The 26,289-nt window shown below is 33.7% G+C and overlaps 4 protein-coding genes across 4 annotated transcripts; all 4 read right to left on the bottom strand.

Moving 5' to 3' along the window:
- Positions 1 to 134: 134 nt before the first annotated feature.
- LOC146924051 (uncharacterized) lies at positions 135 to 3,693 on the bottom strand. Its single transcript, XM_085709078.1, has 3 exons — positions 2,646 to 3,693; positions 575 to 2,250; positions 135 to 482 (listed from the first exon to the last, which is right to left on the bottom strand). The coding sequence occupies exons 1-2, from the start codon at positions 3,691 to 3,693 to the stop codon at positions 590 to 592; spliced, it is 2,709 nt and encodes a 902-aa protein (XP_085565204.1). The 3' UTR covers positions 135 to 482; positions 575 to 589.
- A 129-nt stretch (positions 3,694 to 3,822) lies between these two features.
- Positions 3,823 to 11,347, bottom strand: LOC146924050 (uncharacterized). Its single transcript, XM_085711819.1, has 5 exons — positions 11,239 to 11,347; positions 11,090 to 11,158; positions 10,743 to 10,994; positions 4,970 to 5,213; positions 3,823 to 4,885 (listed from the first exon to the last, which is right to left on the bottom strand). Exons 1-5 carry the CDS (start codon positions 11,345 to 11,347, stop codon positions 3,901 to 3,903), a joined length of 1,659 nt encoding a protein of 552 aa, XP_085567945.1. The 3' UTR covers positions 3,823 to 3,900.
- A 1,996-nt stretch (positions 11,348 to 13,343) lies between these two features.
- LOC146924049 (uncharacterized) lies at positions 13,344 to 15,490 on the bottom strand. The gene is made up of 4 exons (XM_085709080.1): positions 15,415 to 15,490; positions 14,869 to 14,917; positions 14,168 to 14,662; positions 13,344 to 13,862 (listed from the first exon to the last, which is right to left on the bottom strand). Exons 1-4 carry the CDS (start codon positions 15,432 to 15,434, stop codon positions 13,602 to 13,604), a joined length of 825 nt encoding a protein of 274 aa, XP_085565206.1. The 5' UTR covers positions 15,435 to 15,490; the 3' UTR covers positions 13,344 to 13,601.
- Positions 15,491 to 16,549: 1,059 nt separating this feature from the next.
- Positions 16,550 to 20,262, bottom strand: LOC146924048 (uncharacterized). Its single transcript, XM_085709079.1, has 12 exons — positions 19,267 to 20,262; positions 19,058 to 19,154; positions 18,853 to 18,974; positions 18,645 to 18,729; positions 18,406 to 18,541; positions 18,018 to 18,172; positions 17,796 to 17,916; positions 17,479 to 17,682; positions 17,277 to 17,354; positions 17,117 to 17,194; positions 16,947 to 17,033; positions 16,550 to 16,856 (listed from the first exon to the last, which is right to left on the bottom strand). The coding sequence occupies exons 1-12, from the start codon at positions 19,688 to 19,690 to the stop codon at positions 16,683 to 16,685; spliced, it is 1,761 nt and encodes a 586-aa protein (XP_085565205.1). The 5' UTR covers positions 19,691 to 20,262; the 3' UTR covers positions 16,550 to 16,682.
- Between the last annotated feature and the right edge of the window lie 6,027 nt (positions 20,263 to 26,289).

The following is a 26,289-nucleotide window of genomic DNA, read 5'->3' as shown; positions in this document are numbered from 1 at the left end:
ATATCTATAGTAGCATTATGAAAATATTTCACTAAACCTCAAACAAAAACCTTGCTCGTATAATGCACCTTATTTGTAGGAATAAGGTGTTTTCATCGTCAAAAATAATATATCATAATGGACTTCTCACAGAATTTAAACATAATGTTGTCATAACCAAAATAAATATTCCAACATATTTTCATTGATCTGCAAACTAAAGATACATGTTATAGCATAATCAGTTGAATCAATCACATGTATCTTGTACCTAAACAATAATGAAAGCAACAACAAAAAAACTATCACAAACAAATGGTATTCACTCCCTTTTCATAATACAAAAGTGGAATCCATGGAGCCAAATAAAAAGTCCAATGAAAATGGGTGATTACCGTGATAGACATGAAAAGAAACTCATACACACTTGGAAACACCAATCAACTCCCAAAAAGCTTTCATCCACAACAGTGTAGCAACGTTATACCGCTCCAAAATATTAACTACAAAAACAAACATAGGTTCTTGCATTTTATTACTGTATGTTGTATAATAACTAAGAAACATGAAACTTAACTCTATCAAAAATTCATACCTGATATGGTAATTCCTACAAATTATCAAAAACCTCCGGAAAAACAACATTGACAGTAGAGGTGCAAGGATTGCCATCTTCATCCAAAATAAGCATTTTCAATCCTTTCTTGGTAGTTACCCTTGATACAGCAACATAGAACTGCCCATGTGTAAACACAGGGCGAGGTAGATACAATCCAACCTTAGTCAATGATTGTCCCTGGCTCTTGTTTATTGTCATAGCAAAGCACAATGAGATAGGAAATTGTCTTCTTGAAAATTTGAAGGGAAACCCTGAATCTGAGGGAACCAAATCCATCCTTGGGATTAATACCTTTTGCCCAATACTCTTACCAGTAATGACAGTGGCAGTTATGATGTTTTTCCCAAGCTGATTGACTTGTAGTCGTGTTCCATTACATAACCCACTTGCTTGATCAATGTTTCTTAACAACATGATCGGAACTCCAGTCTTCAGTATCAACCTGTGGTTTGGTATTCCAGAACATTTGATGTCGTTTAAAAATTCTGTAGTACACCAATCTCCTTGAATATCATAGTCTTCATCAGATTTGCAAGGTGTATCGGAACTTAGATACTCTTTAGCTTCCCCTTCAATCAATGACAGAACATACTCATTGACTTCTTCTACGGAATCAAGGGTGGGAGCAAGTATAGCTTTATCTTCAAAGATCCTTTGATTGTCAATGTTATTAACAATACCTGGATAAACAAAATCAACCAAAGCTTGTAAAGGATTGTCGCAAGGAGGAATGCAGAGTTCCTCAGGAATATCCATGATGCTCTGTCCATCTTCATCTGCAACCATGTCACCATTTCCAATCTTCAAAATCCATTTTGCAAAATCTTTGATCTCTTTTGCACTATCACTTGTCCCATCTCCACTCAACCTCATGTTTTTTGTCAACTTTAAGACCTTGCAGCTCTGCCAAAGTTTAGAAGAGTTAACAGCTGACTTCATTATATCAAGTTTGCTGGCTCCTCTAACAACGGGTAGGATTTGCCTGAAATCTCCCCCCAAAATAACAACCTTTCCTCCAAATGGTTTTTTCAAGTTGTTCTCATCTACAACTCTCATTATATCTCGCATAGTTCGGTCAAATGCTTCAAAACAGTATATGTGCATCATAGGTGCCTCATCCCATATAATTAGACTTGCTTCTCTAAGCAACCTGGCTCTTTGATCTTGCTGTTTCACATTGCAAGTACATTTTTCATTAATTTTCAATGGTATGCAAAATGTAGAATGCGCAGTCTTGCCTCCAGGCAATAACAAAGAAGCAATTCCGCTCGAAGCTACATTAATTACAATCTTGCCTTGTGCCCTTATGGCTGCAGATAATGTCTTCCACATAAAGGTCTTTCCGGTTCCGCCATATCCATACAAAAAATAGAACTGACCATCTTGAGCCTCAACAGATTTCATTACAGTAGAATAAACATCATGTTGCTCATCTGTGAGTTGTTGAAGAAGAGAATCATGTAGCTGGCCTTGCTTGTCTTTGTCATAGTTCAATTCATCAGCAATGAATTTATTGGTTTGAGCCAATAACTCTCCAAACACTGGGTAAGGCAAAGATTTGTGGTCTTTCAATGATTTGCCATTACACATCAGCAACTTTTCTATCTCAATAAGACAAAGATTTTGCAAATCACTATCAGGGATGCGAAGATCTACATCATACAATATGAAACAAACAATTGTCATGTCCTTTCATATTGACATATACAACCATTGTGTAAATAACATGTCATAATTTGAGGTGGTAATTATCGCAAAAGTGATGTTCATATACATATGTGTTCCTAACAAACAATCACTACTTCTATTTTAATAAATATAAAAACAATATATTATGGATATTTAGTTAAAAGGAATCAAATGTATATCATAATTGACTTTTTAACAGAATATATGTTCTGGTTACTCACTAATAAATGTCACTAATAAATTTATGTGTATGTGTTTCAACGTACTTAAACAAATTACGTGTAAAATGTGAACCAATCGTGGGATCTAATGTGTATTACGTAAAGTTTTAAAAACAATTGAAAAAGGGTAGCAATACCTGGAATATTGAGGATTCGTCGTCTAGCATAGAGGATTCCATCTGCCAATAACTTCCAAGTTGCTTTCCATACATTATCAGGCTTGTGCATTGTACTCATGATTAAAAGTCTAACAAACAAAACACGAAGCATGTGACCACTCTGTTCCCTAGAAGCTTCAAAAATTCCATCAATAAACTCTTTGTCATCAGACAATAAACCAAGAGCATAACATGCTTCTTGATAACTATCATAGCACTTGCCATCCACAGTTTTAATACAATCAAACCCCTTACAACCCTTTTGAAAAGTCAACAGAATCCGCATATAGTAAAGTTCTCCTGAGCCTACAGGAATATAAGACAACCTCCCGATCTGAAAACCACTTTTCCTTGGATGCCAAAACCTTTTTTCAGGATTATAAGTGAATTTAGATGGAAATTCAGCATAAGTCAGATCTCTACCCTCACTATAATTTTGATTTGCAACAAACCAAGCAAGAAACATGGTTGGGACTGATTCATGATATTTGACAACATTCCGAAGCTTTTGATTTTCCTTGAACCTAACACATTGTTGACCCTCTAGATGTAAAACTAATCTCATAACAGCAGGCCATTTTTCATGGATATCAAACATGAATATTCTCCAAGATGCTTCACATGGTGAGACATATCGACAGTCATAGTAGCGCTTAATCTCATCAACTGGGCCATCTTCTTCTTCTTCACCTTGCTTCTTTTTAATATGGAGGTTAGCTCTATCGGGACCTTTGTTGACATATTTGAAAAGATATTTTATTGCATTTGACTTATTGCAATACTCTGTGTTAACATGTCCTTGGTATCTCATCAAGAGTGAAGGATTGTAAGGAACAACGTACCTATTGTCCAAAGGAGTTCCATTCTTGTCGACACAAACACCGTTGTCTCTTCTTTTATATACCGGGAAACCATCCTCATCTATTGAAGTGGAATCTGTGAACTTCTTTGGAAAGTATTTTGTGCACCTCTTGCCATTCATGCATGGGGAACCCAAATTTGCACCTCCGCATGGTCCATGCATCATGAATGTTGAAACAGCCAAATGCAACTTTGGATATAGCTGCGGATGAGGAATCTCTGCTGATATCACCGTATCAATTTCCTTACTTGTGTGCAGTTTGTTTGTACCTTCCAACCACAACAATATGTGTGCATGTGGTAGCCCCCTCTTTTGAAACTCAACAGTATACATACCTATCATAAATAAAATTATTAAATACTTTACAATAGATTATTTAAAACAACTGAAACAACAATGAACACGGTAATATGTATATATACCTGCAATCACAGGGCCAAAAATTTTATCTTTCTTAAAATCTGCCATCATTTGGTCAAGCTTCATCTTGAAAACTCTACAAATAATATCATGTCTGTCTGATGCACTAAGTCCTCTAGCTGAAACAAAGTTCTTGATTTCATTCCAATTTGAGTTGCAAGTAATTGTGATGAAAAGATCTGGGTAGCCGAATCTCTTACAAATTGCCATTGCATCTTGGCAATTATTGAACATGTACCTTGGTGAACCTGTAAATGAATCTGGAAGTATAACACGTTGTCCAGCTTTTCGAGGATCATTGTCTCCAAGTTCAACTGCTTCTTGTATTCCACTTAACAAATCGGAACGAATATTTCCCTGGTTGTTCCGAATATAAGATAGTCTCTGTGCTTCAATCATCGTGTAACAATCAACAGAAAATTGTTGCATTAGTCTTCTTGCTAAAACAATGTTTCCAAACTCGCAATCCCTCTCTTGAATTCGAAAAGCAATATACTCTCTAATCGCAACTCTTTCCCTTGAACCTCTTGACTTTTTTTCTTCATCTTCAAATTCCCTATAAGGTATATCCTCCTCATAGCCATAATCACCCCGAGGGAACACTAAAGGATACTGAAGTGGCATGTATAAGGGATGTGTCTCATGTATCCTTCTCAATCCCCTGCTTACATCATCAATTATAATATCTCTTCCTTCTTCACTCTCATAATAATCACCTATTATCAACCCAGCAACTTCATCAACAGTAGGTAGACTGTGCATTCTTGTGTCTTTTTCCCTTTTTCTAAACAATCTTAAAGCCATCTTTGGAGGTGAACCATGTTCAACCAAATCACGGATCTTTCTAAAAGATTTGCACAAAGGGTTAAACTCATCCAACATTATTTTCAAATCTTCAACCAATGAAAGATCAAAACCACCCTCACCATCATTTGAACTGCAAACAAATTTACATTATCAGACTCAAAAAAATTAAATACTAAATCATATTATAAAAATGATAAGATAGCATAATACATACTCAAACACTTTTGTTCTATTTTGAATTTCGTTTTGAGAGTCATAGATGTATAGTTGGGCAAACTTTGGAGTACTTCCAGGCTCAGGCAATAGACTTCCAATCCTATGATAATTCTGTCCACTTAATATAAATTGAGGCGGACCTCTTCCATTGTTGAGCTTTGAAAACACTTTGCCTCCAAGGGATGTAAAGGCAAACATACTGTTATATGCTCTTGATAGAAGTTTGGCAAGTGCACCAAATACTATCGAAGTAGTAAAAATATCGATCCCACGAGGACTGTGTTAATCTCAATTCAGCAATAAGGTTAATATTTAGGATGTGTAAAAGTTATTTTTAGTTTGCCACTAGGCAGTAGATTTGATTTGCGTAAAAAGTAAATGAACATAAAATAAAGATTTGGTTAGAAAATAAGAGAGAAAGATGAGATCAGATCCTTCGAATCCTCTAAGTTCCCCTAATTGGTCTACTGCACCTATTCGTTATGAATCCTTTTCTAATTTACGATGATTAACAAAATAGCTCTAATCAATCCCTTGAGTTAGAACCCTCTTCTTAAACTACAGCCCCTAATTCCTTAAGTGGTCTAATAATTCTTGAAGGTTTTACCGAACGTTAACCTATTATCACTAACAAACGATTATCTATTCCTAGACTAACCCTGTTTATTAGAACAATTCAATTAGGTCTAAGTTGAAAGCCATGGTCAGTGGTCATTCATTCTCACGAAATCAAGTTATATGTGATCAAGATATAAAAAGCATTAAGAACAATTGAATTGAATAAACTAGAATTGAATTCATAAACAAAATAGAGTTTCACAGCAACGTGTGTCAATTAGGGTTACAAAGATTCATCTCGGATCTAATCTCTAAGAGATTTAGCTACTCATAATCGAGTTTACAAATAGCATAATCAATGAAATAATTAAAACATACATGAATTGGTAAAAGGATGAAGAAATCGTCCTTCTAGCCGTCTCTGATGTCTCAAAATCGCACTTTGCTCTCCAAAATCGTAACCCTTGTTCTTCAGATTGAGTGCAGTATTTATAGAAGTCATGGGCCTGACCCATCAAAATCGCGCCGCGCCTTGTTAATTGGCGTGCCGCGATTTCCCCTTTACAGGAAGTGTGTATTTTTGCTTCAAAAATCGCAGCACGGCTTGAAATTGGCGTGGCGCGATTTCCTTCGAACAGACTTCAAATTTTAAGCTTTTTGCACTCCAGAACAGTGTAAATTGCATGAGAACTCTATCAAAATGTCACAATAAGTCCCTAATATTACGTAATGACAGAATGTCATCACAACCCCAAACTTAAACCATTCCTTGTCCTCAAGGAATTTGCTTGCAACAGTGACAAACGACAGTAAAATAACAGTTACCTGACAAAACGATAGTACCCAAAAGTTCATTCTCCTTCTAGCTAAAGATGAGCTAGTTTGACTTGTTCGCATCCACCAATTCACAACTCCTCACATCAAATTGAAACAGGGTTCTACCAGTCGACATGCAGGTCTACATATTACCATACGCTTGAAAAGTTTCTAAACATCAATCAAAGTCAATATCATTACACACTTTTGAGGTCTTTAGGGTTATAACGGGGCTTAGGTGAAAGGTGGGATATATTTGGATAAGTAGGCTACACAAAATTTGAGTTAGGCATTCCTACGGAAATTAAAGCACAAAATTCAATCCTTCGATCATTCACCTTGTGGAAATACAATCAATGCAAAGGTACTAGAGAATATTTTTAACATTTAGGGACAATCGAGTTTGAAGTTACTCGGATTTTCAATGTTTTGTCCCTTTTTCATCATTCAATTTTTTTTTTTTATACACCATTTTTGTGTGTATTTTGCATGACAATTTCATATTTTATTCATTTTTGTTCTCTTATTCTCTAGTACCCCCACCCCAAACTTAGTTGGTTGCAAATTCCAATAGCAACCCCAAACTTAATCTTTAGCAACATTCTACAATGCCTTAACTCAGAAAATACATTAAGGGACAAGTCCTAAAAGTCTCTAGGCTTGTAATGTAGTTTGTCACCGAACAAAAAGTTCTAATCCTACCGGCTCACAATTGGTTAAGAAAGGATAAATTCAACAAATTAAAACAGGGTAGGCTTCAAAAAGGCTCACAGGACCAAGCACTTTTGCCTCAGTGTGTAATTGACAAAGACCAATCAATAATAGAGAAACAATGCAAGTTCTAGAAATGTAGTTGCATGGAAAACTAATCTAAATATAAGTAAATTGAAAAACAAATTTGGCAATGAACCTTATGGCTGAGATTTCTGGGAGTATGTGACTACCTAGCAACGCCGTACACTTCGCCTTTGAATCAAGTCACCCCTCCTTTAGAACTTTTGGAATACCGTTTCATCAAACAACTGTTACTAAACTGGAATAGGTCACATGAAACAAAACAAATTCATTAATAAAACAAGTGCAGGAACAATTACAATAGGGAAATAAGTTCAATGGACTTCGACATTAAAAAGAAAATAAAGAAAATACATCAAAAGAAAATGACTGAAAATAAAATACAAAGCAGAAAATGCTAATCCATCAGTAGATCAGCCCATGTTCACATCATCATCCGAGTGTCCAGCCCCCGGTGTCCTCAATCCTTCAAAGATGCCATCCCCTTGATCTTGCTCGGTGGTATTGAAATCATCAGTGATTTCCCTCCTCATGCGCAGCCCATACTCTTCTTGATGTGTAAAATATTGCTCCATGCGCTCACGGGAGCCTCCAAACCTCTCATAAGACCCACTAATAGGACCCATATGCAATTGAGCCTCCGCAGCAAACGCAGCTGAGAACCTAGGACGGTTCACCCACAGCTGGTCCGAAGTCTCCGTCATACCAAATCTCTCCCTCCTCAGTTTCTCAACCCAACATTCCTCCGGCGGTTGAACATTCAGCCATTCATTAAGGGCTTCAGGGCTGAAATCAATTATCTTTCCCCGAACAAAAGATTGAAAGGGTGTATCGGAAACCCGTGCATTTGCAAAGAATTCGACGATCACGGTTTTGTTGTTCGCTTCACCGATCATCTCATTCAACTTCGTCCACCCTCTCCTTCGTAATTCAGCCTCAAAGAACGGATACTTAACAAGCCTTGTGAAGTCATACTTTCTCTCCCCCACAACTTCAAAACTTTTCATGGTTTGGTGGAACTCTTGGGCTTGGTCATTGATAAAATGAATGGCGTTTTCGGGTGGTTCGGATGCGGTGCGAGGGCGTTTGGCTTTGCTTGTGGATGGCTTGGGGTTGGTGGCTTTCTTTGAGCGGGTGTTTTGTGGATTGGAGGCCATTTGTGGTTAAGGAAGATGGTGAAAGGGAAGTTTTGTGAAGTTTGGGAAAGTTGGGAATGATTGTGGTTTGATGGTGGTTTGGATTGATGAATTTGTGATAGGATTGTGATTTGATGATGTTTAGGAAGTGAATAAGGAGATGAATATGAGAAAAATTCGTGAATGGGAAGTCTAGTGAAGTTTTGGTAGAGAAAGGTAGGAAGAATGGAATGGGAAAAATGGTGGAAAAGCTGGGTTTTTATAGACTGGTAGGCAAAATCGCGGCACGCCATATAACAAGGCGCGACGCGATTTTGATCAAACAGGGAGCATGCTTTGCTTTCTCAGGCCAAAAATTTTGTTTTCTTGAAAAATGCCTGAGTTCATTGAATTTTTGAAAAACTTTTGAGGAAAGAATCATGCAAGACATCAGTACCTTGCATGATTTTCTTTGCAGGAGGTATACTTGAACAATTTTTTAAAACTTTCCTGCCTCGTATTAAAAAAGAAAAGAAAAATATTTTTGTGTTTTTGTTTTTGAAAGCAATAAAATCATACCTGAAAAATAAATAGTGGGTTGCCTCCCACCAAGCGCTTTCTTTTACGTCATTGAGCTTGACGTTTCAACCACTGTTAGGGTGGCAAATATGTCAAAAAGAACACATCATCCTTCTTCTTCCTCTTGTTTGGTAGGAATTCCATGAATTTGTAACAAAGAAGTAGATGCTCCCATGCACTCACAGTTAAACCTTTGGAATTTAAGCTCTCCCACCTTAGAGAAGGACGTGCATCCATCTGCACACGAGTGATTTCCTCAACCTCCGTTGGTTCAGACTTCGGGAAAATGTCAACACTCCTTACTTTGGGATTTTCTTCCACAACAACCTTGTGACATTCAGTCTCCATCTGAACTAGCTTCCTCTGAGACTCATGTGCTTTCTCAACAAGATCACCACACTGAACATCAAACTTCTCAAATGAAACTTGATTTGACACCAAGAAATCATCTAAAATATTCTGAAGTTGAGTATTGTAATCGATGTTGATCACCTCTTTCTTCCCTTCACCATCACTACCTGGTTGATTCGCCTCATAACGACCACAACTCGAGATTTTGTTGTCCAAAATTTTGATCTTAAAAGATAGCATATATTTTTCATACTGCAACTTAGCAATCTCTTCTGTGTCATAGAGGAGTAACCTGTCTATCATAGCTGCAAAACTTGGATAAACTTTTCAGTAGCACAGTACAATGAGAAGAAAACAAAGAGCATAATATTTTTTTTTTTTTTTTATAAATATATATACAAAAATATAAAAGACAGAAATCCTAAATAATAACGTAATTGCCAAATTGAAATGACTTAACAGTCCCCGGCAACGGCGCCAAAAACTTGATAGACGTTTGGCAAGTGCACCAAATACTATCGAAGTAGTAAAAATATCGATCCCACGAGGACTGTGTTAATCTCAATTCAGCAATAAGGTTAATATTTAGGATGTGTAAAAGTTATTTTTAGTTTGCCACTAGGCAGTAGATTTGATTTGCGTAAAAAGTAAATGAACATAAAATAAAGATTTGGTTAGAAAATAAGAGAGAAAGATGAGATCAGATCCTTCGAATCCTCTAAGTTCCCCTAATTGGTCTACTGCACCTATTCGTTATGAATCCTTTTCTAATTTACGATGATTAACAAAATAGCTCTAATCAATCCCTTGAGTTAGAACCCTCTTCTTAAACTACAGCCCCTAATTCCTTAAGTGGTCTAATAATTCTTGAAGGTTTTACCGAACGTTAACCTATTATCACTAACAAACGATTATCTATTCCTAGACTAACCCTGTTTATTAGAACAATTCAATTAGGTCTAAGTTGAAAGCCATGGTCAGTGGTCATTCATTCTCACGAAATCAAGTTATATGTGATCAAGATATAAAAAGCATTAAGAACAATTGAATTGAATAAACTAGAATTGAATTCATAAACAAAATAGAGTTTCACAGCAACGTGTGTCAATTAGGGTTACAAAGATTCATCTCGGATCTAATCTCTAAGAGATTTAGCTACTCATAATCGAGTTTACAAATAGCATAATCAATGAAATAATTAAAACATACATGAATTGGTAAAAGGATGAAGAAATCGTCCTTCTAGCCGTCTCTGATGTCTCAAAATCGCACTTTGCTCTCCAAAATCGTAACCCTTGTTCTTCAGATTGAGTGCAGTATTTATAGAAGTCATGGGCCTGACCCATCAAAATCGCGCCGCGCCTTGTTAATTGGCGTGCCGCGATTTCCCCTTTACAGGAAGTGTGTATTTTTGCTTCAAAAATCGCAGCACGGCTTGAAATTGGCGTGGCGCGATTTCCTTCGAACAGACTTCAAATTTTAAGCTTTTTGCACTCCAGAACAGTGTAAATTGCATGAGAACTCTATCAAAATGTCACAATAAGTCCCTAATATTACGTAATGACAGAATGTCATCAGCTCTGATGTTCTCTAGGTAATGCTTGCTTCGAGGATCACTTCCATCAAGCAATGATAACAGTAGTTTTGGAGGTTCCTCTACATAAGGGATATCAACATATCCCTTTTGACAGCATAATGAAAATTCAGAATCAATGTTCGGAGGTCTAGATTTTATTGCCCTCTCTTCGATCCAAAGTTTTGCTTTGCACCATTTGCATGTGAAGTCTGGATAGCCAAAATCAAGAGGCCCTATGATTGGTTTCGTATGTACTGTTAGATATGTACCATTATAAAATGTCTTTAACCATTTAACAAAGTTACAAAAATCAAATTCATATACATACCTTTGATCTCAGCATCATCGTATAAATCATTTGTGAAGTCATCCAAATTAGTGTTGTCTTTGTTTGCACCTGTTATGAACAGCATTACATAATGTAGGTAAATTTATAGAGTAAAAACCACATTTGATAGTGTGTAATAGCACAATTACCATTGGATGTTGAGTTCAATGATGAGCCACCTTCGACAATATCAATTTCAAAATCCAAACGCGAAATAGGGAGTCCTTTGGAATGTCTTATCCTTTGACTTCGAGTCATTTGACCCTTCTTCCCTACATTGTATGATTGAGATCCTGCAAATGTGATTTGTATAATATTTAAAGCATTAGCTGCGATAACGTTATAGTGTATAAGACATTTTGCTGATATTACTCATTCAATATTTTGACAAATAAGTAATAATCATGTTAATCCATAATATTTCACCTGAAGAATGTAAAAATGTAATGTTGGATACATTGGATAATGGAGTTCTCTGCTCAGGTGGTGGATGAGATGTTTTTGCTCTTGACCTCTTCGACAAACTTGAATGAGTTAAGGTTGATCCAACTGTTTAAACACAGAAATATTAGTTGGATCTATACCAATTGATTTTTGTGATTCAATAGCAAATAAAAAAAAATTAAGTTAACATATCTTGTATTACTCACCCGATGTTTGAGTAGGAACAAAAGTTGTTCCACTTGTTATATTTACTCCAAAATTTGCTTCATTCACTTTATCTATATAATAAGATAATTAATTGTCATCATTGGAGTATAATGATAGTAATTAATATTCGGTTACATCCAACTAAAAAAAATTTGTTGTTCACCGTGTGTCTAAAAACTTTCAAATGTGATAACTAATGAAAGTGGGTAAACTATTACCAGTTAATAAGGGTGAATTCGGTACCCTTACTGCCCCATTTGAAACTTTCTTTTTCTCATACCTTAAAGCATAGTCCGCATTTTCATTCTCTAATAAAAAAAAAAGGGTATAAAATTTATATGAGAGTAATTTACTTGGAAATAAGGTAACTTCAAAACTATAAATATAATGTTAAAATAGTGTATAAAAGTTAGCATACCTTTATCAAATTGTTTTTGGGTGCATCCTCTTTGTAACATTGAATGTTTTCTCTTCATCCTTGCTATTAGGGGGTCAGATTGTTCCATGGATATCCCTCTGGATGTTTGTGTTTGGGAAATATTGGTTGATGAATAATATGATGTTGGATGCCTTGACTTACCCCCAGAATGACTTGGTGTTCCTAAGTATCCTTCATTGACCACTAACATAAAAAAAAATACAGAAAGACAATGAATAAAATTCCAAAGAATATGTTTAGTGAACTTATTTCTAGATCAACATAATGTGAGATTAATTGATGTTGGGTTGTCATATGATATGAATATACATGTATATAAACAAATTATATCTAACTTATCTTCTAACCATTCATCAATGGTGAAAGAGGGTTTATAAGAGAAGCATTGGAAAACATCTGTCCTTCACTCATCTGATATGTATTATTAACAACACAACCTGCAAAGAATTCCAATAAGAATTTTCAACATGAATTAATATTTTGTCTTACAAACTAAAACTTAGGTTATAAAGTTCATGTGCTTAGATACATTTGTTGCTGTCAACAATGGCTGGACCCCTTTTAAATGATGCTAACTTTCTCTTCATCCTTGCACTTTTTGGGTCATTTGGTTCCATTGTTAAGTTTGCTGATGGTGAAATATAGTGTGATAATGATAGGTTTTTACATGAACATGTTTCCCTTTGATTTTGGGTAGAGAAAATAATGAGCAACAAAAAAAGACCACTTATTTGGCTACAAACTAAGTGACGAAAAATGCTCCAAGACAAACTAATGAGATGTCACTTTCATTCAACTCTCATATTGAGACACACACCAAAATAGTATATATAAAGCAATTGTCCTCTTTTTATGTATATTGTATACCACAATAAAGCAACCAATTGCATGCTTTAACGTGAAGGACAATTTACAATATGTCCTTAGAATAAAAAATACATATATCAATGTGTAAGAAAGTGAAATGAAATTTTACTATAAATTCTGACATACATAACCTGAGGTCAACTACATACTATACTATTATTTCAATAAACATCAACTATGACTTTAATATAGTACTACACATAACATAATAATATGATAACATCATACATAATTAAAGCTGGGACCACCAATGTGGTCAAGTCATTGTACAAAATATGGTTGGAATATAGTCAGACCTTGTCATAAAGCCATACACATAACAACACAAATTATAAGTTACTAATGCATGTAAATAGGACCATGCAGTGAGTGCCATACATCAAGTTTAATTACAGACCAAAAAGGTTGGATATTCACATCCAAACCAAGTATCAAAATTAACATCTTCAACATAATTTACATAATGAAACAGCCTAGAAATAAACCAAAACAAAGGAACCATGTTCATACTACCCCATTCCAACTTACACCTTCCAAAAAACAAATACTAACCCCTCAAGCAATGTTACCCCTACGAACCACATGAACAAACAAAACTCTAGGAGGTCGATCCAAATCAAAAATTAGCTTGTCACCCTCTTTTAAGCGGCGATCCTTAACAAATTTTGACCACCCTCTTCCCAAAGCTTTTTCATCTTTGTTCCGTTCAGCGGTGTTGAGCCGGCACTTGTATTCCTTATCAGTATCCATGTCAACCAACGTCATCCACTTTCTTGGAAGTTTTAAAACCTCTCTAGACACACAGTTGGGAAAATGCTAGCAAAAAGAAATTAAAATAACTTAGATTAAGTGGTAACTTTTTAGTGATATCGACACCATATACACTATGTATAAGAAAGCAACAAACAACTAAAAAGGTAGTAACTATATTATCGTCTATAGGTACTTAATTTTGGCAATTCAAGACCTTCCAAAGTATATTTTTCGAAATAAATCAGATGTGGGGTGATTACCTATTTTAATTCATTTCATATGACACCATACAAATATAAAGAGTTATTATTTTGATACTCCATATGAATGTTAATGATAAAGGGAAGAAATTTATTTGAATAACTAACCATTGGTTGTCCGAGAACACGCTTAGACATAGCAGCAGACACTTTGTGTTCAAAGTGATAGGGATCTTCCACTTCTTCGACATCTTGATTTTGCTCTTCATTATTGGATGTCACATCTACCTCTTCATCCGAACTTATATCAATAACATCTTGAACCACCTTTTTGTTGTCAACAACCTCTTGTACGACATGTGCATTGGCAGCAGCCTGTGGGACCAATTCCACATTGTTTTCGACTTGTCTATTCTGATCAGCCAAGAAGGTAACTAAAAACATGTTCAATGGTCCGAGATATTCAAATTTCGCGAGAGTAGGTGCCTTCAATTCAAACTTATCAGCAATTGCGGCACCGTTCTTCATGAAAAAACCAAACTCATCTCTACCTAACTGGATAACTATCCCTCTGCAATCACCATTCCTAGCATATCCAGGCTTGTTTATTTGAAGCCTGCCTTGATTTCTTATGAAGAAATCACCAACCACTTGTATCCTCTCCTAAAAATGAACAAAAACATTAAAATTATAATCCCAGAATTTACTTATGCTTTTTTTAATCCTAAACACCAAACATATATACCCAAACAAATAACCATAAAAAACTTGTTTGCGGTATATTTACAACGAATAAAACAAATATGATGTGAAACAAAACAAACTACAGTAACCTTCGGAAGAGTTTCATTCAATCAAGATTGACATACCTCGTCTGGGTTCACCATGGTTACGAAAAAATCCCTTTGCGGCAGGTTTCTACACAAAGCTCAAATATATTAGCTAAACACATATATGTTCCTCTAAGCAATACATTGCTTCAGTTACAGTTAACTTATAAATTATGAATTCAATTCATATGATTTAATTATTGGTAAATTACAATATATTATTTCATGGGGTTCAATTTTTTTTGTACCTAATTTCTTCTAAAAGTGGACAGAAATTAAAATCTGAGCATGCATATAGGGCATTATTCGGATTCACTTTCTACTATATTAATAAATCTTGCAATGACTGACCTGCTTACATATATAAATAATAAATTGCATGCAATAATTACAGAAACAAACATGAAATCAAATATAATAGTTGAATATAGGGAACAAAGATAACCAAAAAAACAAATAAACAGATCTAACATGAAATTACCAAAAAAAAAATCGATGTAGAAGGGGACAAAGAAATCAGAATCGCGATTTTTAGGAAAGAAAATAAGAAAGTTAAGACAGAGATCTGATTAAACTATTGTGTACCCTTGAAAAGCGGCGGCCATCTTTGTCTGTGGTCCCTAATCGCACCTTCTAGATGAGCAAATGAGAAACACGTTTGTTTGAGGGAGTGAGATATGTGTTGAAAGTGATAGTTGCTGAACAAAGTTATGACTTAGAGTTTGGGCTTATTGTTTGGGCTCAAGACCTAGTAAATACATATCAGGCCCAATATTATTTTATGCTATTGGTTACTTGATATAATGTTGTTGCTGAATAGATTACCTATATAATTTTTGTTTACATTTACGTTTTCTCTTTTATAGTACATTATCACGTTGATTTCATTTTTGATTAAGTACAATCATAAGCCTAAGTTTGGTATTATAAAGTTACTTGGTTATGGAAGCAAAGAATTATTGTAGGTTCCCCACTATTTACAATTAAAAAATACTAACATGTTTGTAGTCCTTTATATATTAACAATTAAAATTATGGGGAAAACAATCAATTAATATACGTTAAAAAAATAAATGGAATAATGACTATTCAAATTTGAGATAGGATAAAGTCATAGCGTATCATGGAATAATGACTATTATTTATTAAAAAATAAATTACATTTACAAAGAACTTGATTACTTTATAACCTTTGTACAACAAAACTATGAAACCTAGTTGACTACAACAATAAAACCAATAAGGTTGATGTAGATTGACTTGAAGTAGCCCCAGGTCTCCATTTATTGATATATTCTTCCCAATAATCAAGCCTGTCATCAATAAATAAAACTAATGGTCATTATGGATAGTAGAAAAAAGATATTGTCTCAAACAAAAAACATATACAGAAATTAATGGACCTGAGCATCCATACCTTGCGCAGAATCCAACTTCTTGCATATCTCCTTGAGCAATGAGTCCATTCATAGTTCCTTGGTAAATCTGAGTAAACATGGAATCTCTGTTAGTATAAGTGTAAGTGTCCAATATCCAAATAAGTATATATAAAATAATGAGCAATACCTGGTTAAATGATATTTCTATCCCTACTAATAATAATAAAATGCAACTTAATGAAAAATTAACAATAAACATAAAGGATGATTAAGATAGATAAAAGTCAAAGTGATAATTAATATTACATCCCCATAAAAGTGCCAAAATAAAATACTGCTAAAGTACCAAAGCATTACAACTAAACCAAAAAACTTCAAGACTTTTGCCACTTAAACCATAAAACATTAGATCAATAGTTCTTGAATTCAAAATACAGCACTTAAAGGGGACTAATTATGTTTTTAGAACATCTTCTAAATCTTCTCAATCTTGATATTCCTCTTAAGCAGCTTCTTAATAGGAACATTCATGTCATCATCCTCATTGGTGGGAGATGCCCTTTTGCTGGATGAAGTTGTAGAAGCTGTGGGGGTTATCTCTTGGCAATCAGGCTCTGACTCATCCCCTCCAAATTTGGACATCAGGTCCTGAGTTTGATTATAGAATGTTAATGATAATAATGACAAAGTCATATAAGAAACACTAAATTTAACTCTGAAACAGACAACAAAATGCACCTGTTTGACAAACTCAGAAGCAGATTCAGCAACCTTTGCAAGCTTTAGTTGGATATTATCAACAGGTTCAGTTAATTGAAATGAATCCTAAGTCACATTAGGTATACAGGACATCAGAACATCAAGCAAGTGCTTATAATGAAAAAGACCAACAATTTGTAAACCCTCACCTGAGATAAAAGACTGGATTCTCCAATGAGAATCTTTTCTTTGCCCTTGTCCATCAAAACACTTAATGAGGCACTTTCCTAATCAATACAAACAAACAAAATCAGCAAAAAGAGTAGGAAACCAATTTTCAGTGTATAACAACAATTTGCAAATCCTCACTTGAGATATAAGACTGGATTCTCCAATTTGCATCTTTTGTTTGCCCTTGTCCATCAACACACTTAATGAGGCACTCTCCTGATCAATAGGAACACACAAAATCATCTAAAAGGGTAGGAAACCAATTTATTTTATTTACTACAACTAAAATAAAATAGTGAAAATATGTCTTGGTATGGGAAAAAAGCATATATCATCATACATTAGTTAGCTTGGAGAATGAAGCCTCTTCCTTGTCCCACTTTGACCTGAATTCGTTGATGACAGCTGGGTCAGCACATATTTTACGGACACGGAAAGACTGCTCAAAACGTGGATTAAACTCTGCCTTTGTTTCCACTTTGAACAGAAATGTTTTCCCTAGAAGTGCAGCAAGTTCAGGAGCCATTTGACCCTCCTGGATAGCCTACCAACAAAAACATACCATATAATTATTAAGCAGTCACGCAAAAGTAACAATTAATGATAAAAATAAAACTGTAATGAGATCAGCAGGGTCCACTAAACATTAGCATTTACCATTCCATGCTCAGCAATGAGATCAGCACAGCTCTTATTAAAGAGTGAAGAGCATTCTTTGTCAAAGATCACCAAGGTTGCACAATCGCTATGATCAATTGCTCTGACCTTCAAGCAGTACCTAAAACAAAAGTTTTAAAATGAGTTATAGATTAAGACTACACTATGGATATCTAAGGTGAAACTAAACTAAACACAAAAAATAAGATTATGAAAAATTACCTAGGAAACACCTTTTTAACATGCTTATCGCACTTTTCACAGAAGAACATAGCTGAATCTGGTATGACAGCCTTGGAACACACACAGGCAGTATACCAAAAGTTTTCCTTGTTGACAACTCTCTTGATGGTACCAAGAACAACAAAGACAGAATCCTACCAATAAAACACCATTACTTATTAATTTTAAATGGGAGTTGACTATGACTTAAACATAAAAGGCATTCATTAATAACCAAATAAAAAAACTGGAAAAACTCTTAAATAAAATTCTCATTTGAAGTTCAGATGTTCATAAAAAAAATCAAACATTAACAAATGGCAGATATCATTGCTAAACCACATGGTACTTTAAGGACCAAACTGACATAAATAGGTTAATAACTCACAGTAGATGCATCCTTAAGGCCTTGCATGGTACTTCTAGGAGTATTATACAAAAACTCTTCTTTTGGGTCAACTTTAGGTTCACTTAGCAGCTGTGTTAAAGTTACTGGTGAAGGTGTTTCATCTCTTTCAGCCAGCCTAAGATAAAACATAAAAACTTGTTAAAAAACACCAATAAATGTAACTTATTGCAAAAATAAAAAATATTTAAGGAAATTAAAAATGTCAAACTAATGTATACCTATTCCTCATGGTAACACCATCAGCACATCTTGGGTTGAAAATAATACGTGTACAATTCAAACAATTCTGGACCAGAATCTTATCTATAATGAAAAGGAAATAAATGATATCAACTTAAAGTGTTCACATTATAAGATGAAACAAACTTTGAGAAAAATACACTGTTGGCTTTAACAAACAAATAACATTTATATTGTGAACTTTACCTTGGAAGTGTTTTGCCTTAGCAAGTTGAACGATGACAATGGCATTATGGATATCCCCACTTGCAATGAAATTGTTCAAATCATCCACATAGCTACCAAACAGAGTACATTGCACCTTATGCCTTAAACAAAGGAAAAACTGATATAAGTAACATAACTATAACTTCAACCAAAAAAAAAACAAATGTATGAGTTAGAACATTACCCAAGTGATTCAATCTCAATGACATTCAGCTTGTAAGTTTTACCACCCTTTTGTATTTCTCTTTCAATCCCAACACCAGTCAAGAATCCACATATGTCTGAAATAAACATCAAACAAAGACCACTTAAAACAACATAAACTATGTCTTACCATTTGAATAAAAATCCTATAAAACCAAAAAATGAAAACAAAAACGTATATAATATTACCAGGCAAGTAATCTGTGTCATAAGACCCTCCAACAATTTCAGGGATTGGAACAAAGTTATATGGAGACTTAGTGATTGAGAGATTTGGCAGGAAAACAACCTTACTGCTAAACTGAAAGTTCAGTTTGAAGGGGTGTCTAGTGGTCCTATAGTTACCCCCATTGTTAGCCACCCCCATATTCTCAAAGCTATAGCATTTTCCTTCAAAAATGTCGTTTTTGAACTTGTAAAGAAGGGTTTTTTTGATTGTAGCATGAATTCTGTTTCCTGCCTCATCCATCAAAACCATTTCATTCGAATATGGCAGAGTGTTCCTGTTAAGGTCAGAAACTTGCCATAATCGAATGACCTTAGCTCTCAAGTTCCAGAATGTTTTCTCAGTTGATATTTCAGAAATTGGAGAAAACTCAGCAAGATTTGCCATTTTTCCTTTTTTGAAATTGTTTTTGTTGTTTGAAAATTAAAAGTTTTAAGACCCCAAATGTAAACCAAGATGCAAGTAGAAATGAAATTGAGGGAGAAAGAAAGCAATGCAATGTGAACAATTGGCAATGCTGGGGCAAGTCTGCACAACCACACTAAGCCCCCTTTTATACTAACAACTTAGGGTTAGGGTATAAATTAAAAATAATAAAATAAGAGATTGATTTTGGGGGGAAAACAAATCAAAAGGCATTCTGGCAAAATATTTGAGATTGATTTTGGGGGGAAAAGAAAGGAAAACGAATTGTGGTGAAATTTTTTACCTCTGATTTTGAATTTTAACTCATCTTTATCTTCAATTGCTTCATCCAAGACTGATTATAAGAGATTTGCTTTGGACAAATCCTGATTTCAACTGGGTTGAAATATCCTTGAACGGCAATTCTTGTTTTTGGGTGATGAGCGACGGTGACGGGTTGGAGATTCCTTCATGGATTGGGAAAGATAATTGCTGTAATGATCAGATGTGGTTTTGATGGGGTTTGTCTCTTAGCAATCGATTTGGTAGATATGGAGTGTAGGGTTATGCTAATCGGCGGAGATGAAGGAAAAGAGCTTCTCTTTTCAGGAAATGCAATTAATGGCACTGCCAAAGTCTGAAACGGGTTGGGCTGCATAGCTGGGCCGGGTTATCAAATGGGCCTCTTTTTGAATTGTATTTTTGTAGTTTTGCTTAAAAAAGGCCCGATAGCAACCTTTCTTGGAGGGAAATCAACTAATTCAAATTTTTGTTCCATAAATTGAATTTTGATCATTTTTAAAATATAAAAAAATGTGGATTACATCATTTTGTGGTCCTACTTACTATTCTTGATGATAAAATTAGCTTTTTAGAAGTGATGATTTGGCATTAGGGCCTTAGATTTGTGACACATTGGATTGGAGGTCTAAAACATGCTTCATGTTTGTATATTATTAAGATTTGTCCTTTCTTAGTCACAAACAACATAACTAATTTTGATTAGTATTAATAAGATCAAAATCAATATTGTAAGAATCTCCTCAATATAATGAGATTGATTTAGAAAAATCAGTACAACCATTTCTATTACACTCTTTGCTCTCAAAGTAAGTTCATTTTCTGAGTCACTTTCAATCAAGTGTTAGTTAAGTAGCTGTGAAAACCATTTTTTTTTAGTAAACTGCAATGATGAGGTCACAGCAGTTGTTGCTGTTATGATGTGACGATGGTTTATCTTCACTTGATGAAGGACAAATCAGTGAAAGAATTAGGCCAGTTCCTTCCACAACCAGAGGAGGAAGGAAAAATGTACTCGCAATCGTTGTTGTCTTTGGATCGGTTGCTTTCATGTTTCCAACCACCGCAAATGTTCAAAATGATAATGTGAATCTTAGAAAGAAATTTCTACAAATAGTGCCTAATGACACATAGGAGACTTGAAGACGACGACCAAAGTTGATTGAATGGGCCGGAGCACAACATTCCTACTTTGAGTAAAATGTTGTACCTGCAAGGACTTCAATGCTAAAGCTAATATGAGGTTCTAGGAGAGCATAAAGGTTATAGGTGACATGTAAGACACACCGAGTTCCTAGATAGTTATTTCATTTATTCTAATTCGACGTGATTCACAAATCATAGTCTAACTGATGTAATTAGAGAATCATGATTTTTTGTTGTTGTTACAATTAGAGAATCGTGATTTGATCATGGTAATTGATTCAATGTTTTGTTGAACATAGTGTTTCCCAGACAATTGGATCATGGATCCAAATCATAGATTGGACTTTGGCCCAATCCAAAACACCATATATGATAAACATGTTTTTGAATAAGAGAAGAAAAAAAAATTCCACCAAACTTACTTCTCACGCGCCCTCCCGTTCGACCATTTTACCCTCGTCGAATTATGAATCTGACGCATATTTGATGGTTTTCATGTCATAAAATCCAAAATGTGTTTAATCAATTTTTTCATTACAATGACATTAATTATTAAAATGGCATAAATTCAAATGACAAAATTTAAAGAGACATAATATAAATTGGCAAGAACTCAACATATTTTATTATTTGTAAAGAATTCATAATACATTGACACTAATCTAACTCTTGATAACAAAATATTAGACACCTAATGTTAAATATGTGGTGCAATAAGATGGAGGGAGAAAATGGAAAAGGCTAGTCATCTGCACCTTCCAAAGAATATGGGATGGAAATACAAAATGCTTGGGTAGGAGGAGATTGTGATGAACAATCTCAGATCCAGATAAGTGGTGCAAGTTTGCAGAGTGGAACAACACTCTTTGATCATTCATATTATACCCTCAAGATGACAAAAACTTTGTATAAAAGTCCAATGGTAGAACATTGAGATCATCAACAACTCAAAAGAAATGTAACAAAGAAAAGAGAATATGGGTTGGAATGAAAAATTGAGAAGAATGAGGGGTTATGTATAGGGAAAATGTAATCATCGACCGTAACGACAATCAATGGAAGATGAAAAATGCAGTAAACTGTCTTGATCATTCAAAAACACAAGTTAAACGACGTTGAAACTAACCAACCTCAAAAGAAAGCAATCATCTCAAGGCAAAGGTGTCAGAAGAGATACATCTACTATTGGTTGAAATGACCCAAAAAAAAGTAACAAGTAAAAACCTATAAGAAAAGCAGCATCTTTAAGATCTGTAGCTAATAAGTCAAAAGAAATAAAAGTAGGATGTGCCTCAAAGACCCTAATACTATCATTTATAGACCCTAAACCATCCACCACTAGTTTGGCCTAAAAAGGACCATGAATAGCGGAGTACATAGAAAATCGACGAAGAAGATCTATGATTTGCTCCACTAAGATAAAACATGATTTAAGAAATTACTCCCATTAGTAATCGAAGAAACAACTGTTAATGAATTAGACTCAATCTCTAAATTTTATCACAAACTAAAATATATTTGTTCGTTTTATATATATGGTGTCTCAAGTGAGATGAACTTTTATTGTGAAAGATGGGAGTATTAATTATTGACCATTGGATTTTAATGGACGGTGCAGATTAGAAGGTGTCTAACTTTAGAAAGCGCACATGATTTTTATTCTTTTACGTGCCCCTTCTGTTTCTTTCTGTCTGGCAACGTTTCATGTCTTCCCTTCATGTACTTTCTCTTTCAACAAGTTGGGCTAATTAATCAACAAAAAAAAACTAATATCTTGAAAAATTATTGTTATAATTTAAATATCTCAATCTATATTAATTAAAAATTTCCTTGTTTATTCAACTCAAGATCTGGCTATAAAAAAAAAATTAAGGAAACAGAAAGCCATGTAAGTCGATCTGATAAGAGGAGCGTAAGTGAAGAAAAAAGTCCTGAATCAAAAAGGAACAAGGGTTAATTATTAGCTACATCTACCTATATTTTATTTTTTTAGCAAAGTATGGAGCGCTTCTTCTCCAATTTTTCACAATTATTTTTACTTTTTAACTATTACTTTTAGTTCTTCTCCATAGAGTTACACGGAAATCTATCGCCAATGAATAGGGGAAGAATAATAATCAGCAAAAAGGTTAGAACAACAACAAGAAGGAGTGGTATATTAAAAAAAGGGAGCACATTTTAATCTTAACCGTCCATTAAAATCCAATGGTCAATATATATATATATATATATATATATATATATATTCAAACACAAAGATGTCCAATAAAAGGTAAAAAAAAATTTGAGAATAAGAAAATATAATATCTTAACCAATCTTATTAATGAAATTATTACATATCAGATAGAATTTTCTTAATTATAAATGATTGGTTTTAAAACAACAAAAACGCTGCAAAGTATTAGGGCTTCAAATCAGCAGGTGGAGAGTCGCGGCAACATGGGGGTTTGTCACATGTTCTCGGTTGGCATACAGTAGGAATTGGGCAGCAGAGTGGTAAACGACCTTGCACGTTGCCTACCATAGCACCTCCAATAGCAAGAAGTAACACTACGAATTTCAGGAACAATTTCAAGAGAGCTTCCATTATAACCAGACTTGGTTTGCAAAGATAAGAAAATTGGATATCTTATTGTGAGTGGTATGGTAAAGAAATGCATAATTATTTATAGTTAAAGTGAGCATCTTGTTCAATGTCATAAAAAAAAATGAGAGATTGTTCAATGTCATAATTGAAAATATTTAAATGTTAATAATGTATAAAGGACATATAAATAATTTATATATTAAACGATAAATTAGGAAAGTACATCTTACCACTATCATTCGTGGGATTTGAACCATGTCAAGATCTCACTGCTTAGCTGACATCTATTAGACAAATTTTAAAAAATATTATTTATACTATTAAGATTTTAGGGTTAATAGTGTTTTACCTCCTGTAATATATGACATTTTTGGGTTTATTCCCTGTAAAAAAAATTAGATTCGGTCTTCTATTCTCTAATTATAAAACTTAATGTCTACCAAAAATACAATCTTACCCCTTCTTAATTTTGACACGTCATCAAAATTATATCCTTTAGTGTCTTTTGCTTCAACTTCCCCCTATTTTTTCTCTCTTAAAAACAAATTAAAACAAACTCACTCGATAAAACCCACTAACTAAATCTTTTTTAAAGAAAAAACAAACTTAATCTTAATTCCAATCAAAACAAATTTTTCTATAATTCAACTTTTAAATATCTAAAGAGTTAAAAAAAATTACAATCTTCTATTCTCTATTCTCTAATTATGAAATTTAATTTTCTACCCAAAATATAATCTTACCCCTTCTTAATCTTTTGACACGTCAACAAAATTCTATAGTTTTGTGTCTTTTATTTCAACTTCCCCCTATTTTTTCTCTTTTAAAAACAAAGTAAAACACTTCCCCCTATTTTTTCTCTTTTAAAAACAAATTAAAACAAATTCACTCTATTCAACAAATTTTTCTATAATTCAACTTTTAAATATCTAAAGAGTTAAAAAAAAAATTACAATCTTCTATTCTCTATTCTCTAATTATGAAATTTAATTTTCTACCCAAAATATAATCTTACCCCTTCTTAATCTTTTGACACGTCAACAAAATTCTATAGTTTTGTGTCTTTTGTTTCAACTTCCCCCTATTTTTTCTCTTTTAAAAACAAATTAAAACAAATTCACTCATTGTTTCAACTTCCCCCTATTTTTTCTCTTTTAAAAACAAATTAAAACACTTCCCCTATATTTTCTCTTTTAAAAACAAATTAAAACAAATTCACTCTATTCAACAAATGTTTCAACTTCCCCCTATTTTTTCTCTTTTAAAAACAAATTAAAACACTTCCCCCTATTTTTTCTCTTTTAAAAACAAATTAAAACAAATTCACTCTATTCAACAAATTTTTCTATAATTCAACTTTTAAATATCTAAAGAGTTAAAAAAAAAATTACAATCTTCTATTCTCTATTCTCTAATTATGAAATTTAATTTTCTACCCAAAATATAATCTTACCCCTTCTTAATCTTTTGACACGTCAACAAAATTCTATAGTTTTGTGTCTTTTGTTTCAACTTCCCCCTATTTTTTCTCTTTTAAAAACAAATTAAAACAAATTCACTCATTGTTTCAACTTCCCCCTATTTTTTCTCTTTTAAAAACAAATTAAAACACTTCCCCCTATTTTTTCTCTTTTAAAAACAAATTTAAACAAATTCACTCTATTCACTCAATAAAACACGCTAACTTTTTTTTTGGTGGTGTCTGGGATTCGAACCTCAGACCTCTCAGACCTTACATATAATATAAATATATTATGCATTGTCCTTACCATTCGAGCTAAGCTCACAGGGACAATAAAACACACTAACTTAATCTATAAACAAACTTCTTCACCAAAAAAAATAATCTAAATCACAATCAAAATAAATTTTCTTATAATTCAACTTTAAAATATCTAAAGAGTTAAAAAAAAAACAAATACAATCTATTATCTTTCTCTAATTATGAAAGTTAATGATTAGTAAAAACACAATTTTACCACATCTTAAGATTTTGACACCTCAAATTATATTTATCTTTTTGTGTCTTTTGTAACAAAAAATGTATTTAGCTGAGAGAGAACATAAATTTTAAAAGATTGATGTGATTTCGCAACAAAAAATTTCTTTTATATTGATGTAAGTAAACAAACTACAATATATTATATTTTTAAAAATGATTTTATTACCATAAACAAACACAAAATAGATTATGATATTTTTATAAAAATATTAAAAAATCACTAAATTTTTTAACGTTAATATTATTTTTATTTTAATTCATAACAAATAAGCCGTGCGGGGTTTGTCCTCGTGAGCTTAGCTCAGTTGGTAGGGACAATGCATAATATATGCAAGGTCAGGGGTTCAAACCTCGACCACCACCCAAAAAAATAACTTATAACTTTTTATAATTTTAAAAAAACTTTAAACAAGAAGATAATTTTGTAACACAAAATCCATTTTATATAGTTGTATCCAAACATTTTTTTTAAGAAGTGATTTTGGTGGTGGCCGGGGTTTGAACCCCAGACCTTGCATATATTATGCATTGTCCCAACCAAATGA

Source organism: Medicago sativa, chromosome 5, assembly GCF_051527215.1.
Source record: "Medicago sativa cultivar Bolivia chromosome 5, Bolivia_mono, whole genome shotgun sequence".
NCBI lineage: Eukaryota > Viridiplantae > Streptophyta > Magnoliopsida > Fabales > Fabaceae > Medicago > Medicago sativa.
This window is presented reverse-complemented; position numbering and strand designations above follow the sequence as displayed.